Raw genomic sequence first — 23,891 nt, forward strand, 5'->3', positions numbered from 1 at the left:
CCCCGGGGGTGCAAGGATGCTTACCTTACTGTGATTGTTTAGCCTTTTTCTTTCTTTTGTTTTCTCATTTTCAAATCAAGGAAAATAAAACAGATGCAAAACTATATCAGTACGGCAAGCATCATCACATAGTGTGGCCAGACCAAATTATCCGCACCTGCATGTAGTGATGAGTGGCTGAAAGAGAGCACTGTACCTTGACTTACGCTTTGGGCGTGCATTCGTGCATTTCTGTTAATATATCTGAGCTCTGTACAACCTTACTGTATGCAATGTAATATAGTATGATCTAACTTACAGCTACAGACTGCTATACTTCCCGAAGGTTAACAAATTTTTAAAATAAATATGACTAAATGTTTCAAAGGAATACACAGTCAAAGATGCCATAGTGGGAAGGCTCCAGAATAATTTCAACCACCTCAGGTTCTTTAACATGCACCTAAAGCATCGTACACAACCTTTTTTTTGTATATATACTCAATTTATTGTCCTCCTCCTGTTTGCGACAGCTTGTGAAGACGCCGCATACAAAGTTACTTTCCTATGCAGAAATCTCTGAATATAACATCAAGTATTTCCTCTGTGAAAACACGGCCCGTTATTCTGCCCAGGTGAGAAAGTGCAATCCTCAAGTGCTCGGCACCTATGACAGAGTCGTGTCGCACCTCTGCGCTGAACAGTTTCAGGTGCTTCAAGCACTGGTCCAGATGCCTTCTGTGTCTCTCCCGAGTCAAAATGGGGCTCAGGTCTGCTGGCTTGCCACATCTGTAACACGTGGCACAGAGAGAGAAACTGTTTAAATAGCAAATGTTGGGTTTGAGGCTCACACAATTAAGAGACACCTTCACTACACATTCTTCCCTGTGTCCTGTCCATTAATGCCAAATTGCCAAGTCATGTGGCGCCTTGTTTCTGAGCAAATAAACTTACTAACACACTGTACCTATGCCTAGTGCATCGCGAACCTCCATTCGTACAATTACAATGCTGTGTGCAACATTGAGGAAGGAGAGCATGAGCTTTGTGCTGAAGATGACAATGTTAGGGTCTTGCCTGTTCTGCCCTTGTCTTGGAAATGACCTAAATAGATTTCCGTGTTTGCTTATTCTTTGTGCCACATTGAGGTACTGGGTAAATCTGATGCAACACAGAGCTCCAAAGTGAACGTAGCCTGGCCGCCAGCAACATGCTAACTGACGAAGATGCTGCAGCAAAAGCGACCACAATGCCGACAGTACTCTTGTCTCAATCTCGCAACCATGGAATGTTTTCAGGTACTGAAAACCTTGACATCAAAGATTGCTCCAAATAAACAAGTGCATCAGCACACACAATAGGTGGGACCAGACCCATATGTTGACCAACATGACTTTCTACTTGAAAGGCATGGTGTGGGTGTGGTTTGAGATCCACAAAGAGGAGCTGACAAGTTGGGAGCAATGCAGGCAAAAGCTCCGCAACCTTTTGGGGAAGACTGTTGGACTATAACAAGCTGCGAAGAAATGTTTCTACTCAGCTAATCGAAACTATAACACTCTGAAACTTCCAAAATGATATCATACTTATCTTCACCTGCTTCAGATGCTAAGAACAGTATGAGATAGCAAATGCTACAAGCAAAGATAAAAACTCTGCACTTATGTGTATGACATCATTACTACGTCTAGGAGACTGCCATGCAGATGTTCTGGCGATGGTTCGCTGTTTCTTGACTATTTGAAATTAACAAAATACACTCAGACCTCAATATAGCAAACACATACATAATATATTATAGGATATGACAAAGTAAATATAAAATCTGGTTGGATATGCTCTATATCGACTAGTTTTTTACAGGCTATAACGAAACTGAATATGCAAAATCTGTAGGGGTACAAATTGAATATTACACACTAACTATTCATATTTGAAATTTAACTATTCAGCATTTTCGAATATCGAAACTAACCATATATTTCACAACATCCGACTGTTGAAGTCAGGTTACTGTTTGTCTGCTGAGCAAAGTATCACAAATTATCGGAAGTGAAACAATGACAAAGTTTTCAAAGCAATGCAGAAACAAAATGGGTTTTGAAGCTTTGTTTTTGGTTTGGCAGTAGAAGCCTACATGACAACCAGTGATTTTTGCTTGTAGTCTGTAATTTAGTGTTTCTTGTAGTCTAGTCATGTAGCAGTTTTATCTTTCGCGCTACCAATCATGTTTTTCTTGCAATGTACCCTGTTACATGTGTCTACGGCACACAAGTATTTCAGTAGCTCTTTTTTTTTTTTTTTCCCACCACTTTTTACCTATTTTCAACAACCATTCATTTAGTGTTTTTGGAAAGGTAGTCATACAGCAGCCATTTACATTATTCGAAAGCTTGTTTGCAACAAGGCTCTGAAGGTGTTGAGTGGATATTAGTGCATTTCTTTCAATGACAATTAGGGAAATTATGTTTAAAAATTATCCTAATTGCCCGTGATAGATGGTTGTTCCTATTTTAACTAGTCAGCAGTACAGGGGTGGTACCTAAATTACAGTGAAGTATATATTCCTGCTGCAAATATATGCATCTGTGTTTGGCTATTCAATATTCAATTCAATATTTGATACTCACTATTTGTATTCGATACATATCGAAAAGGTTGATATTCGCCCACTTCTGAAGATTTGATGTAATACAAATTGCAGTGAAGCAAATATTTGTTTACTCACGGATCAAAATAAATACTCCAATAAAAGGAACCCAGAATCCTAAGCAAGATAAACTTGCAAAGCCACTTTGCAAAGCAAGCACCAAATGAAGTTACTTTCATGCGAGGTACAAATGTGTTATAATATGGTTCTAATGCATTCAAAGAAAAATAACCTGGTGTACAGAAGGGAGGGAGTTAAAAGAAATAAAATAAACATGCTGCTTCTGCTGAATGTTGGCAATGACAAGGCATAGTTCGGTGCTACAGACTGCACACAATTCTAGCAAGTGATGCTGTGGGACTAAAGAATATGACTCCCAGTAATTTGAGAGTGCAATTATACATCATCATTAGCATGATAAGCCATAAGCAGCTTATCTTTTTATACACCTCATCACAAAAATAGCCAATATTGATGCATGGTAACTGCATGTGGGCAGCGGTGTTGCCAAAAATGTTGTCTCAGGAATGGGAGTGACGTGAGCAGTGTTCAGGTCTTGTGAGAAGGGGTAAGACAAAATAATTAAGAGAGTAAATGCTGTGCTTTTTATAGGCTACTTTAGTTTTTGAGTGACAAACACTGCCAGTCTGGAAATGCTTAGATAATATACGACACCTAACGACAACTTTCTGTGGCGGTGCATGCGCTCGCACATGCAGAGCTTCGGCTTTTATGTTACTATGCCAAGTAGCACTGACGTTTTGCTGGTGCTTTACAGGACCAGGAAAACCAGACATGGACACCAGAAAGCAAAAATTAGCAACAGCGAGTAACGGAAATCATTTTTCTAACCGAGTTATTTTATTAACAAATAATTCGAAAAAAAAATAAAATAACAATTCATACGATTTATTTTACACTACGTAGCTTCCAGTTGCTTGCATTCGCAGACTACATGCTGATGTGCAGTAATAAAAAATGTGCTTCGGCTCAGTAGCTTTGACTGCCCTGCCACAGAAAGTTGTCGCCAGGTATAACTCAAAATATTTTCATGCTGTGGCACATAATGATGAAATATTTTGTTTTATTTCTGCAATACTTTACATGTCTGTTTAACTATGTTTTTTTTTGCATTCTGATTTGCTGAAGCACCATGTATTAAGCAGTAAAGCCAGAAATTTTTGGAACACCTTTAGTCAGCATAGCTACTATTTGATTACTTGTCCCTCCCCTTTCATCATTGGTGCCATGCTTATTTTGGTCCCGTAAAGCATTCACAATGCCCAGTTAAGCATAAACAAACATGTCATGCCTCTCTTTCTTACAAGTCAACATCTTGCAAATGTGATTTGCTCTAACAGTCAAATGATCCTAATAATGGTGATAGCACTCAATGCAACACTATAAAAAGGCCAAGGTATCAGCATGGACTAGAACATCAAAAGTGGCAAACTGATGTTGTGGAATCTTCTAATGGTCCTACAAGCAATGACCCAGTAGTACAGTACATATATTGTTGATAACACTTCCCAAAGCCTCAGCCCGATAAATCTGCACACACCACCTTAGCATTATATCCCTAATTACAATAAGAAAAAATATAAGCTCACAAGTCTTCAAGATGTCCCCCAAGAATCTTCACTAGGTCACTTATGCCTTGCTGTGTTGTGCACGAAGTGAAGCAGTTGTTAACGCACATGCTCTTAGCATGCTCCTCGACTGCGACCTGCTCATCCTCAGACAAAAGATCCAGCTTGTTGAAGATGATGAGGCGGTGCTGTGCGCATGACTCTACACCTAGTTCCTTCAGGTGGTCGTCAATGAAATCAGTTGTGGGCTTGAGTTGAAGCAATTCCCTCGCTTCCACCACTATGAGTGCCACGTCCGCATTAGCTGCCCTGAAATCAATGTTACACTGCACTGGAATTATGGGCTATAAATTATGGCACATTCAGGGTGATGCAAAGAGTTTATATTAAAGGTATACTATTTGCTCCGAATATTTACTGTCACCACTCTATTCGAAGTTTAGATCATCAATGGTAAAATGAATCTAAAGCGGGTCACCATAAATATTGTTTCCGAAAGAGCTGTATACTTCTATTGCAAGATTCCTAGTGAAACTCTGCATTCAATGTCTATTTGAAGTGTATGGTGAAGCAACTATATGGGTTCAAGACATGGAATCCAAGGGAAAACTAGGAGAATTCTCTTTTTTCTGATCTTTAAGCTTTTCTTAATTGGCTTGAATGGTTGTTAATGCTATCTTATGTTATAATGTGACAACAGTTGGCAAATCTTAACATTTACTTCTACATTTAAGCTGTGGACATTTTTTTTTTTTTTGCCCACTAAGCCAGGTAGACCATCACTGAACAAAATAAGCAAATGCATGCATAACTGAACCTAGCTAAAAAGCTCTCAAACATAATAGCAAGAGATTGTTATCTGTTCATACCAGCGTTGGGCACGCAGAATTCCTTCACATTCAACAGGGTCATTACTACGGCGAAGGCCTGCAGTGTCGGAGAATATAGCAGGGTAACCACCAATTTCCAGTGTGCTCTCAATTACATCTCTGGTTGTTCCTGCAATGGGTGATACTATGGCTGCATCCCTCTGACCTGTTCGTTGAAAAAAACAAAATCTTTTCTGTGTTTAGACATATTTTACAAGCAAACAATAAGTAAACAATAAACAATAAGCTTCTGCATATTATTTATTTTAATATCTTTCCCTCCAGTACCAGGTCAAATAGGCACATGCACATGTACAATGGTCACAATCTCAGCCGTCCTTGAAATAACAGTTGCATGAACAAAAGTAACTGAAACCTTCATTAAATTTTATACAAGAACAGAATATGAATGGCATAATGAGGCCCATTTTGTAGCTTCCACATCATCCCAGTGTCTGATCAAGCCCACTAATTGCTGTCACAATTAAAGGCTGCTGTCTACAGTTTATGGGTCTGATAATATAGTAGTGAAAATATGTGCACGGTGGTAGAACAAACCATAACTATGCTTTATGCGAGACTTTACTCCACTCACATAGGGCGTTGAACAGGCTGCTCTTCCCAACATTGGTCCGGCCAATAATGGCAACCTTTACACCATCTCGTAGTCTTTCACCACGTCGGCCGTCCAGCAGATGAATCTGGATTTCTGTAGCCAGTTTCTCGGCCTGTGCTGCGGCTGGAATGACCATGATTTAGAAATAAATCCCTGTAGGTAGTCAGCTATGCGTAATATACCAGAATCCAGTATGGTCTCTTCAATTCCCTGGTCCTCACTGAAGTCAATAAAGGCTTCAACATTTGCGAGGCACTGAAAGACATAAAAGGCTCAGAGATTACGATGGACGATGGGTGACATTTATCCAGAAATCAACATTAATAAGCCCTTGCAAGACTCTGACAAATGTTTTGGAATCTCCCTCCAGTGAGAGGGTATCACCGCAAATTTTTCTTGTTAGTGTTTCAATGTTATTTATTTCATTAGTATGGTACTAAACACAAGGAAATATAAATAGACTATCAGAAGTCTTGAAGTAACAATTGTCGGGAGCGCCTCCTAACAGGAAATAAATGGCCTTTAGTGCGACTGTTGCAAGCAGTAGCAGCTAACATATCATACAAAGCACATTCTCTTTACCAACAATGGGGGGGGGGACATGCAGAAAAAAAAATTGAGCGGTAGAACTGGTACAAGCAATCTACAGAAGTATAATTTATAGCAACAAATAAAAAACGATATAATGCATATATACTTATGAATATTTATTATACTATTTAAGCAATACTATAAGTTAGGTATTCTGTCAATATATTATTCCTTAGGTTTACACTTCAAGAATTGAAATGTGGATGCCTTGTTATCAGATGGGATTGAATTCCACAGTGACATACCTAAAAACATGACACCAAGTTTCCCATAATTAGTTGGAATTTTAGGAAGCAGTAGATAATGATGGGCTCAAAACCCTGTTATTAATATTAACGATACTAGTGCAAGTAAAACCTTGAATACTTAACTTAGTCTTTATGAGACAAAACATAATTAGTAACAGCTTGTTATTGAATAACATGCACAAAGGTTTAGGGGGAAAAAAATGGGAGCAGATCAAGAAGAAAATGGGTGAAATGTCATCAATCATAGCGCCTCATAGCTGTTTTAGATGTGTGGAGTATGCATTACCCTATGATGAAAGGCAGTAGGAAAGATAACTGTGTATACACGTGTAATACAGAGACAAGAGCATGCTGGATAGAGAAAACGGGCATATTCTGATAGTAATGTGAATACCTAAGGAAACATTGTGAATGAGGGATTGGGCATGGCAGTGGAATTTTTGGTGCTCATCTAAAATAACAGCTAGAAATTTTGTTGATTTAGATTTTTTAATTATGTGATTGTTAAGTGACACTACCAAGCAATGTATGAATGATGTTTGCAGAGAATACCATAAATGTTGTCTTCGATGGATTAATGTGTAACATGTTTTTCACACCACGAATGAACATTATCAAAATTATTGTCAAGTTTGTTTTCAGCACAAGATAATTTGTGTCGAATGTGAAACTAGTGGTGTTATCAGTGGGCAAGCATTAGTATTTGTGGCATGTCAATAATGAATAATAGAAATAACAAAGGCTCGAAGTTTTTATCTGTGATTAATAATTTTCGGTGAAGGGAAGAAACCATTCACTTGGACTATTTGTGGTCAGTCTGTTAGGTAGTCACAAATCAACTGCAAAGATGCGCCGGAATGGCATCGTATTCCAGTTTATGTAGATGAATGAAGTGGTTAATAGTATCAAATGCCTTAGTAAAATCAATAAAGAGAGCGCAGACTAATAGGCCTTCATGTATGGCTAATTTAACTTCGTCAGTAAATGTAACGAGTACAAGTTCTGTTGGCAAACCCTCTCTAAAAACCAAATTGATCAGGAAGATAAAAGCTTAAATTTAGGTAAGCAAGCAGCTAACCACCTATAATCTTAATTTTTTTATGACTTTCCTAAAGAAATCCAAAATCTAAATAGGATGATAATTATTCATGAACTCACAATCACCTTTCTTAAAGATTGGGATCACTTTACCTGCTTTGAGGCGGGAGACACACCATCCATAAATAATTTATTTACAATATCTGCTAATATTGGTGAAATTTCTTGAGACACAAGCTTGATGTTCGATGAGTGGATCAAGTCGAGGTCAGGAACAGTCGTTTTAAGAGATTTTATCGTACTATGTACGTCTTGTGATGTTGTAAGGTACAAGTAAGATAAATGGTTGCTACTTGGTACTAGGTAAAGGTGATTAACGCTGTACATCACATACAGCACTGAAATGGTTACTGAAAATGTTAGCTGTATCTTTAGGGTTGGTGAAATTAATTGAATTGTAAGTGACCTTACGATATGCAATTTTCAGCCCCTAGTATTAGCCTTTAGAAATTATTTAATAACTAATTGTTAGTTTCACCTGGTGTCATTTTCATTTCACCTGATTTTGTTCTCATAGTAATTACATTTAGCCTCATTTAGAGTGGCTGCAAGAACATTTGAGTATGTTTTCAATCATGACTGCAATGCGTTATTGAATGGCTGTGTTTTCAGCTCGCTATGAAGAGAATATTTTTTTACTATGGACCACATTAAACAGCTACTGATGCTACACTTTCTTGGTGAACTAAACCATTGCATCACAGAAGTGTTACTTGTGCAAAAGTTTGTGCACTCTGGTATCTTCGCAGAGAAAGATTCAAAAGCTTTTTATACAGATTGTTCCTGAAGTACATCAGCCCAGTGAATCACACGAATCATGTGAATGAACTTGTTTGAATCAATGGATGACCTAATGTTTTTTCTAGGTAGACAAGATGTTACGGAACGTACGCAAGAAAATATAGGATAATAGTTGGTTAATCACAGTCCACAACTCCAGCCATGGTATTATCAGTAGGCAAGCTGGACAGGATGTGGTTTATTAAAGTGTTAGATCTGCTTAGTTCACATCGTGTTGGATTATGAATTAGTGAAGAAAAGTTTCAGCTCAGAAAAGTGCACATGTACTCAAGGCAATACTGACTTTCAGGGTCGATAATGTTGATGTCACCACATTTATTTATTTATTTATTTATTTATTTATTTATTTAACATTTTCTTACAGGCCTCGTATGAGGCATTGGATAAGGGGAGTGTCACAGTAAGGACTTAATGGGTATATAACAAAACATGATATACATACATGATAAATAGACAGTATAATAATGCTTACACGATGTTTTATACAAAGATTAGAACACTGCAGAAAAATTATAAAAGGCAATAGTGTACATATTAGAGAATATTCCTGTTCTCATCAATCAGCATGTTCAATAACCGCTCAGTTTCCCTGCAAAACTCAATGTAAGAAGGTGAGCAATATATGAAGCAATTATAGGGTTACGATTGTTCAATTTACCTCTTAAAATAATTTTTTTTCATAGTTCTTTTGGAGTTAAAATTGTGTTACGAGCCACAAACTACATGTTAAACTCCAAATTGTGTGTTCGTAGTTGAATTTACAATTAAGCTAAAGGTCAAATGCTGCCCTTCCCCGTGTCAGGAGCTTTAGTTATGGGGGGAATTTCTAGAGTGAACTGGAAGCTGTGGCTCTTCATGGCAAGGGCAAGAAAGAGAGAACAATTTATTTACAGAATGGCAGAGAGGTCAGCCTGACCTATAGCTTGCTCTGGCCAGCTAGTCTACACTGGGGAAAAGGGATGGTAAGGAAAAGGGCTCATGAATGATGATGATATGAGGAGGAGGTGCATATATGTAACTTCACAACGTTGTAGCATCTCTAAAGCTGTGTGTCTAGCCCACAAGCTTGTAGAAAGGCTATAGCAGCACTTGTAATCAAGGCTGCGCTGTTTGCATTAGGCCAAGGACCCAAAAGAAACTTGTGTGATAGTGGCCTCTAATCAACGTTTGCGATGGCAGGGACCAGTTTCTGGAATTCTTGTGTATGCGCGGGGCAAACACAAAATGTGTGATCAAATGTTTCTGGCATCTGACAGCATTCACAACTTCCATGGCAAGGGCAATGCTCCAAGAACAGGTCATCATGCCCTGCTTTTGCTTATCTCTCACACTGAAGCTGGTAACAATCACTTTCAGCATATACTATTTGCAGCGCTTTCTCGACCTGTTTCCCTTTCCTGCTGCACCACTCATTCATGACACATAAAGAAACATTTGACGGAATCTTGACAACCGCCATTGTTTGCACCTTTCTGACAAGTCACGCAGGAAAGAAACTTCTGAGCTGTACTGTACAATCTCTGGTACGTGTGGCTGCATAATGCAAATTCCATTCAGATTTCAATGACAATGTTACAGAACTGTAGCCCGGCATCACTAAGGTAACAGAGCCAAGTAAAACATGCTTTAACCGCAATGCTTGAATGTACCGTGACACATGTCGCACTTAAGGCAAACAAGTACAGCAGTCACAGTACATAAACAGGAGTAGTTCCAATTTTTGCAGCATGCAAAGTTCACAACAACCTGACCTCGAAACTGCTTTCCTCCTTTCAGCTCTGGCCCAATCTCACCAAATGCTAGGACACTTTCTGACACCAGAAAGCTCAGTTTCTGTTGACCAATTTCGGTATTAATGCAAGACAGCAAGTAGAGAAAGATTGAAAGAGAAAAACAAAAGAATGGATGGGAGATGGCAATAGAAACAGTTGCCTGAAAAAACTGCAAGCGTGCAGAAAGTGAAATTACACTCTATCCTGTACCCATAATTTTGAACATGCACGAAATGCTTTTCCATATCAGCAGTCTACAAGCTAACCCTTTCAGATGCTAAATAATCCTGCCTGCTGAAAATATTGTTTTACCAGATTTATCTCATTTATATTCTATACCTTCACTAAAAACACCAGAAGGGGCGTAAGATATTGAAAATTTTCACTGAGTTTCATTGTAACCGTTGTTGTGGACTCCACATCTGAACGCCCAAAACTTTATATTACAGAAGCAAGATCGACTATTATATGCATAGTGTGCTTAAGGACACCTAACCATTCCAGTTCCAGCCAAAAACAACAAAAGAGAAACCATTAAGTGACCATATAGTGCACAACAAACGAAGAGAAGCTGTTAAGTGACCACATAGTGCAACCAGCAACAACAAACACACCTACCTTCTAGCACATAATTTTCCAACACGGTTGGTTCACATTTTTCAAATTTTCAGCACAAGTCCAGTCAGCAGTGTCCCAAGATGTGCATGTGTAGTCTATTTCAAGTAGTGATTTGTCACTAGCATTATAGCAATAAATGGGTGTTTTTTTCTCTGCACGTTTCACTCTGTACATGTACAAATATAAATGTAATGTCATGAGGGGCTAAACTGCTTCCACTGCTGTATTAAGAGCAGCTATACCTCTTTCCTCCCCTCCTTCCTATCTTCCATTTCTGTGTTGCTGTCACCTCCCTTCAGAAGAGTAGGTAGGCGTTGTGCCCCTTCCGGTGGCAGTTGCCAGCCTGCTCCTCGCTTTCCCTTTCCTGTTAACTGTGTATATGCGTTCAAAACAAATAATAATAAATAATACACACATCAGGTTGCCTTGAGAAGCAATTTTGGATTAAAAATTTGCTGCAAAGCACCTAAGAAAATGGGCCACAAGATGCACTCGAAAGTGAAAGCCACAACCATGTTAAAGAGATTACATGTACACCTTTTCAATAAGCTCTCCCTCAGCATTCTTGTAATGCATACCTGCCAACCTGCGAACATTAAAATTCTTATAAATCCCACAGGCACAGCAATTTGGGAGAGGAATAGCAGACTTCTTCAGAGAGCAGCTCTTGGGCACCCGTTCCTGCGGCAAGCGTCAGTGCTGGCATCCTACTTCGTAACCAAACAAACGAGCACAGTGAAAGATGAGAGCGAACATGGAGCACACCAGGGGATGAAAAAGGGATGAGAGCAAAGAGAGTGAAAGGAGGAAAGTGGAGGAGGAGGGTATGGCGAAAGCGTGAGAAGGGAAGCATAGTACCACGCAGAGGCACTTTGGGACGACGATGGCTACAAGATGGCACCAGAGTAGCGTGCATTGTCTGCATGGAAACAAAGCACTGCATGAGCGCAGGTTGTATGCGGCGGCTGCTTTGAATCGCACCCATGCATCACCCACATGCTTTCTCTTGTGATCTCCCAATTAACGAAGCGGTCGCACCACACTTTGCTCCGTTTGCAATGTGCTGTATGAGACAGATTGTCCGTGTCAACCAATATGTCGTGAAATGAAAGCACAGCTGTGCTCAAATTTCAGATTAGGGAGTATCATTAAGTCTAGCAGCTATACACACATCAGGTTGCCTTGAGAAGCAATTTTGGATTACAGCAAAAAAAAAAAAAAAAAAGAACAGAGCAGTGAATTAAAGAAAATTTGTCCTAAGCCCACACTTTTTATGGAATACATATGCACTTTATCAACAATTATTTACCTTTAGACACAGCACACAAGCAGCGGAAAACTTGTAACACCAGAGACTGATAGGCAACACATTGTTTGTAAATCACAGTGATTTTCTCAGTGACTTTGCTGTTGATGATTTTCTTGCTTCGAGAACATATCTGCATAAATTTGCTCTAGGTGCCCCTATCGTGTCTTTTCACCATCAGAAGACATTCAAGGGTATTGCATGGTGAAGGATTCTATGGTATTGCATGCATAGTCAGACACTGTGCACCTACGTGAGCATCTGCTCAAAAGCAGTAGTAACAGTGGCACTTTACGCCCACACACAACAGTACAAAAAGGACATGCTCTCACACCTCATTGAAAAGGTTTTTATGAGGCAATGAAATATATACCATTTTGAGATCATGTGTCCACTGCTTGTAGAGCTTGCTAAGGCTACCTTCCATCTGTGCCAATGCCTGCACCCTCTGGGCTTCTGTCTCAGCCTTTAGCAAATCAGCCAAACCTTCAACTTCTGCTAGGTCCATTTTGCCGTTCATGAAAGCTCTGAAAATAAAGATGATGATATTAAGAAGTGCACAGAGTTCTCTCTGTCTCTTAATTTTAAGCATAGTGTTGCGTTAATTTATACCACCTCTTTGTGAACTCGCCTGGCTCTGCATGTCGCACGCCTTCAATGTGTGACAAGGCACCCAATACTGCGTTGACAACTCCAACGCCTCCGTGGACGTGTAGCTCACAACAGTCTTCACCAGTGTAACTGTGAGGTGCTGTACCGGAACATGAAATAGTTAACTGCATGGTACATGCCAGGCAGGCAGACTTATGCATACCTTAAATACTTCTGCGAGTATTTTGGCATTCGACAAATATTTCTGCAAGGCAGTATTTAGTACTGTAACTTAAATACCTTCTGGTGGTATTTTATATTCTTAATATACTTTCCAAGATGTGCCAACCAAAGTTAATTTGTTGAAGGCGCAGGGACGCTGCAGGACAGGTGCACAAAGTACCTGACCCATTATGTGTACTGGCATTTTACAGACCATTATCATCATGGCCACCAACACGACAAGCTCCTGACCACTGCAATTACTGTCTGTCAAAAAATCAGCGCATGAAAATTAGGCAAGCCATTGATGTATTACATGAAGCTAGTGAGTGCTACTGGATAGAGGCAACCCGGTCTAGCACAATAACTTTTTTTTTTCCTTCCACAACTTGGCACTGAACAACAGTGAAAAGACAGCTGCGCAAGAACCACACTCCTACATTGGATATGACAGTGAGGACCAAGATGTAACATTAGTACTTAAGAACCTCTGCCTTGCAGAGCTTTTCCCGCAGCACAACATTGTTGTGCAGCTGAGTGCACTCAAAAAGCAGCTTTTCAGCTTCAACAATGATATCTCCAAAAGATAAGGGGCAGGCCGCTTAACACTTTTTTAAAAGCAGCTCTTTCAGACGGCAAACAGCAATATTGGGTAATTCGGCCCCTTGCTTTGTTTCACAGAGTAAAGCACTTCAGTGACACAGAACTTCAGCTTCAGAGGGCAAACAACAGTTTTGGGTAATTCAGCCGCTTGCAGAGCAAAAAACTTCAATGATGCGGAACCTTGTCTCCTTTGTTTAAAAGTCTCGTATGTAGAAAATATCTTGAAGGTAACTAAATACTTTTCTCCACTCATATACTTTTGAAATTTGGGTATTTACTGCTCTATGGAGTGAAGTTATTGCCTATTATTCATTGCCTTATTTTAGATACTACATTTGAATACATTGTACTTCAACCTCCAACATTTGGCAAGGTTGCTTTCTGGGCAACTTGAGTTGCAACTCTAAGCAGTATAAAGCAGTCCAGAAGATTATACGTACACAAGGGACAGAGAAACTGACTGTTTCCAATTTATACGTAATTTTTATGTTCTGTGGCATAAAAGAAAAGTTTGGGGGCACAAATGGAGATGAAGCACCAGTATCGCCTCCAAAATTTACCTTTCTAGTTGGATATTGCATGACATCACTATAATGAAACTATCAATACCCACAGTCTTATTAAATGTACGAACTGTTCTTATACATATGCATATATACACGATTTAAATGTAACTGAGCGAGACGTACCAGGGGACCAATTGACTTTTCCTTTCTTTTTTGCCACTCGTATGAAGCCAACAGACAATAGATTCAAGCAAAGTACAGGAGAAATTACCCGTTTCCTTTTTTTTTCTTTTTCACTTTTATTTTCCTTGTTATTTCTATGCACCTATTAAAAACTGGTAATTTCCTCTATGCTTTCCTTGGCTTCAATGTCTGTTGACTTTAACTGTATTTGCGGTACTGTTTAATAACTAAAGGTTACGCCCGGTAGAATCTGCAAGTAATTCGCACATGGAAACCACAGCACAATAGCAGTGTCGAGATGAACGCCCGAGCAAGGGTGCACGAGTCTCCGCAAAAGAGCTTTTCGCGGTATCGGTTGCTTCAGGTTTGCGATGCGACGAAGCACAGCTGCGGCGTGCGGACCAGAGACCCTGACTGTAGCTAAGGCACTCCGTATTGAACCAGACGAAAGCGCGAAAATAGTCGACGTCGAGCTCCTTCTAAAGAACGGTGAAAATTTACGAGCGTGGAAGCATGTCTTTATCGCAAAGAGCGCGCACATGTTTCTTTTCCTTTTTTTCTGCTGTGATGCTCGGCTACAACGAAGAACGAAATAGACCTTCCACCACGCTCGATTGTAGCTTTGGATACCGTGTTTGGATACCATGGCCATGGCTTCGGCATGGCTTCGGCCGTTGCTATGTCATAGAGAATAATAGATAGGTTGCAAACGCGGTAGCGTGCGCAGTGTCTAAAAGTATTAGGTGCATCATACGTTCTTTATGTTGTAATAAAAATTGCTTTGTATCAAATACTCGGCATTTATGTGACCCTACATAAAAATTTTATTGTTTAAAGGTTTTTTTATTTATTAGGTGCGCAACTGTGCAGCTGTGTCTTCCAGTTTCCACGGCCTCCACCGTCAGCTGCGACATTTGTAGTTTGGCGAAATCGGCTGCGTCGGATCGCATTGCTATTCGTCTTGGTCTTTCTGATCCTTCGCACAGCGCTGCAGTATTTAATACTTGGTGTTCTTAGGAGACTATATTAGCGTCACGTACAGCATGAATCAGAACGGCTCTGGTGAAAATGGCAAGGGGTAAGCATGCCTACGTTCGATTTGTACTGCGCGCCACTGTTTGAGCAGAATCGGTAGCACCCGATTCGATTTTCACTTGTCGCAAATTCGTCGGTTTTCGCATGATAAAGATTGTTTTTGAACACGTACAACTCGTTATGTTAGCGTAGTGCTATGTTTAATTGAGCTAAATACCGAACTCGGTATTTCGAGACTCGAGACCGTAGTTCTGGAGCCTGTGCTTTTGATGTAGCGGGTTGTTACCACCTCTATGCGGCTAAAATTGTGGCACTGAAGTGATTGAAAGAGCACTTTCAGCTCCTTTTCGCGTGATTCGTTTTCATTTCATTCAATTTTCAATTTTCACGCGTATGAAGCGATCTGTGGTCTTGGCGCTTCGACTTAACGCGCGGCGCCTCGTGCGCACGCGCAGTTCTTTTTCTCGTTAGTCCTACGTGTTCATGCCGGCTCCCAGCGAAGCTGCGTCGAAAATGAACCGGTATTTATTGAATATGTGACAGTTTTCTTGTTGCAATATTTCACGTGATCAAATGTACCAGGCTTGTTGTATAGCTTCACGTTTTTGTTGTGTATTTAGGTCTGTTTGAATTTTCTTTTTGTTGCCTCGGACCGGTTCTGCCGGCGGTCGTAAAGGTTTCCCTATGAACAATGGAAAAACGTGGCGCCATTTTAACGCCATCTGCGCCCGCTGGAACCCTGCTGTTCATCTTGCGCTGACGTCGCGATCATCAAAATATGAGCTTTTAAATAATTGGCCAGTCGCAGCGCGCACACGTAACGACGCTGACGTGTCGCATCCGAAAAGTTTGTAAGGCTTGTAGAAGCTTTTGAAACGTGGCTTGGGAGCTTTTGAAAACGGTTGAAGGGCGTTTTTGCATACCCCTTATCCGCATAAATCTGTAAGGAGGTAAATTCGGTTACTTTTTATGGTAAAGAGCCGTCAAAAAATAAAATGTGGTAATATGTAGTTTTTGTTCAGTACAAACTGCATGATTAGGCATTGCCGGTAGTTCGGTATCGTATCGATGACGCCTTGAGTGCAACGATGGTTGCCATGCGCAGATTATAGCAAACAGGAAAGCTTGCGTTACATTGCTCGTTTTATGCAGTTCCACGTGCCGTACAAGTACACACTTGAGCATTCAAGGTCGCGTCCACCCGGGGTCTCGATTTCGCCATCGAGACGCTGCGGGCTGCTGTCCTTACATTCAATAAATGTAGTAAGCTCAGATTACGTTGTTAACACGTGAACGTCGGCATTTCAGTGATAGGGTTAGAAAAAAAGGCACAAGTAAATAATCTGTGCATGTTAGCGCCTTCACTAGGCTTTATCGGAAAGATTAAAACGCAGCCACGCTGGCATGGTCTTATTTTGTGCCAAAGCACTTGCCTACGTTGTTGTGTAAGCGTGGGACAGCGATTTCCTTTCACGCCAAAAATCTACACTTTTGCCTTGCTGTCTTGTACTTGTGCAATTGACCTTGATCTGTATTTTTCGGCGTGCCATATTCTGTATTTTGTTTGTGGTTCTTGGAAGGTGTAACCTTGGCATTCAGCAAGCTTGAAAGTGTTAAACGTTCATAAACTTCATAAATTGCTCTAACATTCAGTGTTGGTTTTAGGTAGTATTCAGTTATACAGAATTTGTGCCTTCTTTGCAACAGTTTCTACAGGTCTCGGTCACGGTCTCCAGTGGACTATGACAGGGACCGCGATTCAAGCCGCAACCGCAGGAGGTCAGACTCGCGCCCTGATAGACGGTCTCGGGCACCCTCTGACCGGCGTGTGTATGTTGCCAATGTGCCTTTTGATTGCAAGTGGACCGACATCAAGGACCTGTTCCGGGATAAAGGTGTGTGCACAGCACATATCAAGCTGCACCATTTAACTACAGTGTACTTTCGAAATTGCATTAGACTGTAGTTTAGATGCAAAAGAGATGCAAATGAACATGACATGACAAGAACTTAATTGAGGTCATGAAGAGCTCACGTCCAGGGGGACCTGGGATGAGCCGTTGGTTTTACCCACGACAGGACTGGCAGACCGAGACCCACCGCAACATCGTGGGCCTTCTGGACGGCCTCAAGTTGTTGATGTTCTGGACACTTGAGGGCGGATTTCCAGGAGTCCTTGGTTTGAAGAGGCCTCTAAGGCTGGGCACAGCCAGAGCATATGTTAAAAGTTACAACATTCGTATCTGCAATTGTGGCATCCCTGTGAGTTTTCCTGATCGATTAAGTACATTAAGCGAGGAGTAGGGTAAGATCTAGTCTGTAGCATTCTAAGTGTAGAGGCATGGGCCCTGTCAAGCTTGGAGTGTGGCAGGGGGATGGTTCTACAGCTAAGCTTATAGTAAGTGCTAACGTCATGTTACCACTTAGCTCCATGTGTATGGAGCGGGTCTTTTCCTAGATCTATGGGAATTCCTGAGGCCCCAGGTTTGGCTGCGCGGTTCTTGAGGTCACGCACAGACCTGTGGGCAGCCTCATTCGGGTTAATCCTATTGGTCCAGTGATATCCCTTGAGTTGGCAGGGAACCATGAAATGTGGTGATATCCCTGCTCTTCACTTCTGATAGTGAAGTCCTGATCCCGAAGGATATTACTTGTTGTTTCCGCTACCAATCCGGACGAGAAGGAGCAGATGGTGAAGTGTGAGTCCCAGTGTATAAAGGCTATGACTATTAATAGCTAAAGTGATAGCAGCCTCCTCCACCACATGGGACATCTTGACCCTTACAGAAGCTGCGGTAATGATTTTTCCGTCTAGATCTACGACTGTTATGGAGAATCTTGCCCCTGTGGGATATCGTGCTGCGTCAACAGAGTGCATCTTGCTTGTGTTGATGTACGTTTTGTAGGATTGCCCTTGCACGTGCATTCCTCTGGCCCACGTTATACACAGGATGGATGTTACGGGGTACAGGGTCTGTTACGAAGTGAGACCTGGTATCTTTGCTGAGAGATTTAGTGGGTTCGGTGCTATACCAGGGTTCAGTGCCGGCCTCCTCCAGTATTTTAAGGCCAGGTTTAGTGGCAGAGAGCTGAGTGATTTGGGCTATGCAAAGTGCTTTAATAATCTGATCAATAGTATTGTGGATTCCTAGGGCAAGCAGCTTTTCCGTGCTAGCCGACATGTGGTCGAGCAATGGCCCTTTTGAGTCCCATTCGAAGGAGAGAGTCAAGCTTAGCTTTTCTAGGTCATGTCCATTCTGAATAAGGTGCAGTGTAAGATATGCGACTTCGGAAGAACGCCTGAAAGGCCCGGATGGGATTGTCCTGCCTTAATCCTTTCTTTCGGCTAGCTACCCTAGCAGTGAGCTTTAGAACACTTTGCCTGACCTGTTAGACGACTCAGGACTTCTCTATTACACCCTTTGGAATTAATAGTTAGCCCTAAGATTTGGAATAGGAATGGACTCTGGAATAGGAAGCAAGTCCAGTGGTGCTAATTCTTTAGTTTTACCTCACTGTCTCACTTCTCTGTACAGGAGGAGGAGAAAGAGGATTAACCTAGGCTCGATTTTTATTAATCATACCATGAGAAGCCAACAAACAAAGATGCCAAGGACAACATGGGGGAAGCTTGTACTTGCTAATTGAATTTACAAGTACAAGTAATTTCCCCATGTTGTCTTTCCCCTATGGCGTCATTATTTGTTGGCTTCTCATGATATGATTTTCTCTACAGGAGTAGGCCTGACTTTGGGAGAGAGCGTCAACCCTGTGCTAACGAGGAAATCCTCTGTGATGTTAAGTTGCCTGTAAGGTTTCCTCTAATCTGGCTAGCGACCCTCCGGGGACCCAGATAGTGATGTCGCCCGCATAGATGACATGCCGGACATCTGGGATGCCAGCCAACCTCTCGAAGAGCCTCTCTATAGTGATACTAAAGAGCAGGGGGACAACACCAATCCTTGGGTTTTGCCGAGACTACCTAGAGGGAAAGGCCCTTCGGTAACCGTCCCAACTCTGACGAACACCATGCGTTCACCAAGGAAGGAATTAGTAAAGTTAAAAATCCATGAAGAGTGCTTTGGGAGGCAAATTAAGGCACCTTAGGCACACCTAAATTGATCCACTACATTTCAAATCCTCGAAATACTTTGGGATGTTGTATCGGTCTCACAGGTACAGTTCTGATCACGATTGGGGCCAAACTGGATTGAGTGTACTACATGGTCATTTGCAATTGCAATCAGGCCTATTGGTCGCGCGATTGCAGGCTGATGTCTGCGCCCTCCAATGCAGTATTATGAAAATGCCATAACCATAAAGTGAAGGTGCTCAATAAAAAAAAAAGTTTAAAGCCCCTTTTTATCAGCAATAGCAAGTTGTAAAATTGTAATATTGTCAAAATTTAACCATATCTTGCAAAGCTGAATTTGTAGCCAAGACATTATGCAGTTCTGAGTTGCTGACAATCAGCAGACGATTATAACTCTATTCGGATTGTTAGACCGTCTAGTAGTGACCATTGTTAATCGCAATCAATAAGTCCCACCTGGATCAGCCCCGATGTGTGACAGCGATATAAAACCCTAATTTGTTAATCTAAATTTGCCTAATCACTGAATCTTAAGTATACCATATTTTTAAAAAAATCGCCTATTGCATACGAATAACCTGCTCATTTAGCTGAAAGAGGCAAACCTTACTTTCATAAGAAATCAAAATGCATAATGAAGTAATTAACATATCAGCATTCAGCTTTTTAATTACTTTAGTGATATCACGTGGCACGTCCAGTCAGAGCAATTTGGAACTAACACCAGCTTGAGATGAACGCTGTGTATGGAGCGGGTCTTTTCCTAGATCTATGGGAATTTCTGACGCCCCAGGTCGGCTGCACGGTTGTTCCACTTAATTCCTCACAAGCTCAAGGCGTAAAATTCTGCCACAGATGCCACTGATGAATTTCAGAAATTCTGTTAATTCTAAAGAAAAAACAAACAACAAAAAATTTTCTATGGTTGAGCTAATCATGTTCACTTTGCAAGTTTGGATTTTGTTTGGAGGAAGGTATTTGTTTTGAATTCCTACATAGACAAGATGCGCATGTTGACTGGACGTGTTACTAAGCAGTTCGAATAGTGGACACTGCTATAGCCATTGCTATTAAGCAAGGCACCGTTTCAGAACAAACTGCTTGAAATGTGGTCACGTCTGTTTTTTTTTCCCCAGTTGGTGATGTGTCCTACGTAGAGCTGTTTGAAGATGAAAATGGCAAGTTCCGGGGGTGTGGGTAAGTACTCCAGGGCAACCTGTTCCTATGTGCTCATGCTTTGTCATTTTTATCCTCGGAACCTCTACTCGCCTAGATGGCTCAGGGGCTGTTGCATTCTGCTGCCGAGCATGTGCAGTAGCGGGGAAACTTATGCAAACGGGTGCCCGTTCATACTTAACAAAAAAACAGCACGAACAAAGATGAGGATCAGGAAATTGAGGCGGGTAGGCTCACACACACTTTTTTAATCTATTGCGGAGGCGACGATGCATCAGGTTTTGGGAGTGCACGCTCTGCCCGGCAGGCGTAGCATAGCAATGGAGGCATGTCTCTTCCTTTTCACCGTTCTTTCTGCACATGCCTCTTCCTTGCGCACTTCTTTCTGTGGCCGTACTGGCTACGTACGTGGAGAAATGTAACCTCTGTGCACGCAGAGATGTCACACAGTTTCACTTTGCACTTTTGCGTGCTTGCACTTTGGAAAAAGTAAGAAACATCGTGCTTTGTAGGCGACATGGACCTTCCCCTTTTCAGTAGTTTTCTAAGCATCAGCAGCTGCTTTGTGCCCGTCACTAAATATGTTGTTTTGGTGGCGGAATCAATGGAAAATAGGAACAGCGCGGGCCGAGAGTCAACTGCAACGTTTTCATGGATGGCTCAAATGGCAACAACTTATACACTGATGGGTGGGCGGAATGGTTAATTCTGGGGCTTTCACTGTAAGGACCCTTCAGAATAACTAACAATTTTTGGCAGTCCCACATAATTTGTTATATCGAGATTTGACTAGTTCGTGCGGTCACTGTGTCTCTGAGGCACACTGGCTTTAGGGCACTTAGGCTGCTGTGTGACTACTTTATGAGAGAACAAATGGTGCCCAAATGTCAACGCCTGCATCATTTCATTTGCCGTAATTGCGGCCGCATCATAGCACGGAAATTCTTTGTGCTGTCATCACTTCACTAAAGTCATATCTCGCGAATGTTATTTCAGAGCGAGCGCAGCTGTCCTCGATGCATGCACCTTAGTGCAACTCGGTTCGCAACAAGTACGTCACTTCGCAAATGGACGAGCTAATGCACGATGAAATGTTATTCGTGACGAATCACTAACCCCCCAAAAATAATTTACCGAATGTAAGCTCGCTATACTCTTGTTTTAGCCTGCATGAAGCGTTGTTACTGTGTTCCTGTTTAATTTCCCGCTTGTGCGGACGTGGCACCATGCTTGTTAACTTACATAGCGAATGTTTATAAGTTTATATGGCCAATAAAACTACTATCCTTACTTTATTTATAGCTGTCTACTAATTTGCTATCGCAATCGATACTTGGCCTTTCGGACGAAACTGACTTTTTTTCATTTATCACAACTTTAGTGCACTGGGAGTAAATCTTTCATTTTCCAAATGAGAGAAAGTTGTATTGCTCTAAAGAATGAGGTGCGTAACACTGTGAAGGACTTTTCTTTTTTTAGGTCGCGGCAAACAGGTGCGTGTTACAATTGAAAGCACTTTTTACTTTTTTTTTTTTTTTTTTTTTTTTTGTCGCGGAAAACGGGTGCATGTTTGTATCGAGTAAATACGGTATTTTGGGGGAAAGGCCACATGGTAATCTGCGGGCAGCCAGAGGGCTTCTTCTTCTTTGTTCTTTCACTTCTTTGTCGCTTTTGGCTACTTTAGGCAAGAAACAAGTAACAGTGGGCAAGGCATTTCTATAAGAATTACACTCATTCCAGTTAGGCATAGTATAAGCACTGAGCTGGATTGCTACTTGTATTTCAGTTGTTTTAGTGCTGATCATGTGACCAGAGTTTCACTGATGATAGTAGGCGAACTTTGCCCTGTACTGATACCATTAGTATTGTGCATGAACTCTTGTGTTGCTTTCTTTATGCAGGATTGTGGAACTCAAGGACAAAGCCTCTGTGCCCAAGGCAATTGAGGTGCTTCACAGATATGAAATGAAAGGCCGATTCCTCGTTGTCAAGGAGGTGAGGCCTGAGCATATGAAATGCTTTGTATATAATATAATGTTTCAGTTCGGTCAGCTAGCTCTTGTCAATAATGCTAGGTTAGTGTTTGGCACATCATCTTAAGGGGGCACGCGGGGTTTACATCGCGAAAAATGTCCAAAAACTCGATTTTTTGAAAATAACACTTTCAGTTTCTATAACCCTTTTTCTGTCTGATACCCAAATATCATCACTGTAAACCACTTAGAAGTGCTTTAAAAAAATTAGTTTTATCAGCCAAGGTGGCGAAAAATCTCTCGGAAATCAAGAAAGAACAGCGTTTTTCGCGCCACAATATCTCCAGAACGGCGCGACCAAGCGCCGCCATCTTGGTCTCGTTGGAAAGTGCATTTCTCCGTCTTCAAATCTGCCGCTTCCGCGGTCTCCCTCATACAGAAACAAGCGCACAAAAAGCAAATGATTGAGGGTCATGCCGGAGTCTGCGATTGGCCGCGCCCGCCACGTGACTCTAGCGCGGTTCGCCATTGGTCCGGCGCTGGCGTCGTCTGCTCGGCTCTCACCGTAATCTCGACGTGTCAAAACGGGCGCTACGCGGGCATCGCAGTAGCGTGGCCAATCCCTACGCTTGTGGACGTTTCAGACTCGCGGCTAAGCATTACGAGCATCGGCGACGCGGACTTCGCGACCAAGATTCGCGCGCGGAATCCTCGGACGTGCGGCTAAGCCTTTCAGCAGTCGGTGTTTCGAATTGGTGACACATTCGTATCGCGCACGCAATCCTGAGAAACGCGGCTTAACATTTCGCGCATAGGGAGTCTCCGACTGCGCGAATAAGCGCATCGCGTGTCGACTCCTCGAGGCCGCGGCTAGGAATTTGACGCGTCGGCACGCAGGACTGCACGAATGAGTGCGTCGAGTGTCAACTCCTCGAGCCCGCGACTAGGCATTTCGCACGTCGGCACCTCGGACTGCGCGAATAAGTGCATCGAGGGTCGACTCCTCGAGCCCATAACTAGGCATTTTGCGTGTCGGCACTTTGAAATGCGCGACTAAGCACATCGCGCATTGGCTCCTTGTATCTGCGGCTATGCATTTCGCACATCGGCACTTCGGACTCGCAACCAAGCACATTGCGCGTTCACTCTATTACCATATTGTCACGATAGCTCATAACAATATCTATCATACCACCCCTTCATAAAGAAAACCTCATCATGAGCTCTGTTCATTAGGCCCCTTGCGCTGGCACACACCTGGCTGCAAAAGTGATTGAGGCATCATACAAAAGTTAAATTCTGGAAAGCACCTAGCAGCTGCATATCTTTCACAGGCTCTCTGATCGTAAGTTCCACAGCCACTGTCAGGTGA

The 23,891-nt window shown here is 41.8% G+C and overlaps 2 protein-coding genes across 5 annotated transcripts in view; one reads left to right on the forward strand and one right to left on the reverse strand.

Moving 5' to 3' along the window:
* Positions 1-293: 293 nt before the first annotated feature.
* Positions 294-14,929, reverse strand: LOC142571590 (5-taurinomethyluridine-[tRNA] synthase subunit GTPB3, mitochondrial). Of its 2 annotated transcripts, none has more exons than XM_075680077.1 (8): positions 14,782-14,929; positions 12,753-12,888; positions 12,511-12,664; positions 5,886-5,958; positions 5,683-5,826; positions 5,088-5,253; positions 4,240-4,527; positions 294-768 (listed from the first exon to the last, which is right to left on the reverse strand). In XM_075680077.1, the coding sequence occupies exons 1-8, from the start codon at positions 14,903-14,905 to the stop codon at positions 537-539; spliced, it is 1,317 nt and encodes a 438-aa protein (XP_075536192.1). In that variant the 5' UTR covers positions 14,906-14,929; the 3' UTR covers positions 294-536. The 2 variants fall into 2 exon arrangements, with proteins under 2 accessions (XP_075536192.1, XP_075536190.1); XM_075680075.1 differs by having other exon boundaries at positions 297-768; positions 14,510-14,891.
* Positions 14,930-15,127: 198 nt separating this feature from the next.
* The window catches only part of rump (heterogeneous nuclear ribonucleoprotein rumpelstiltskin), a 45,446-nt gene continuing 36,682 nt past the window's right edge, over positions 15,128-23,891 (forward strand). For 2 of the 3 annotated variants that reach the window (XR_012825908.1, XM_075680078.1), the window contains exons 1-4: positions 15,652-15,798; positions 16,985-17,172; positions 20,507-20,567; positions 22,448-22,541. Coding sequence is in view for 2 of the 3 variants with exons in the window: in XM_075680078.1 (XP_075536193.1) it covers positions 15,761-15,798; positions 16,985-17,172; positions 20,507-20,567; positions 22,448-22,541 (381 nt within the window). In the remaining variant the exon portion in view is untranslated. Of the gene's footprint in view, positions 15,321-15,651; positions 15,799-16,984; positions 17,173-20,506; positions 20,568-22,447; positions 22,542-23,891 lie in introns of those variants that run through there. The other variant, XM_075680079.1, reaches the window with a different exon arrangement.

The sequence above is a fragment of the Dermacentor variabilis genome, chromosome 2 (genome assembly GCF_050947875.1).
Source record: "Dermacentor variabilis isolate Ectoservices chromosome 2, ASM5094787v1, whole genome shotgun sequence".
NCBI lineage: Eukaryota > Metazoa > Arthropoda > Arachnida > Ixodida > Ixodidae > Dermacentor > Dermacentor variabilis.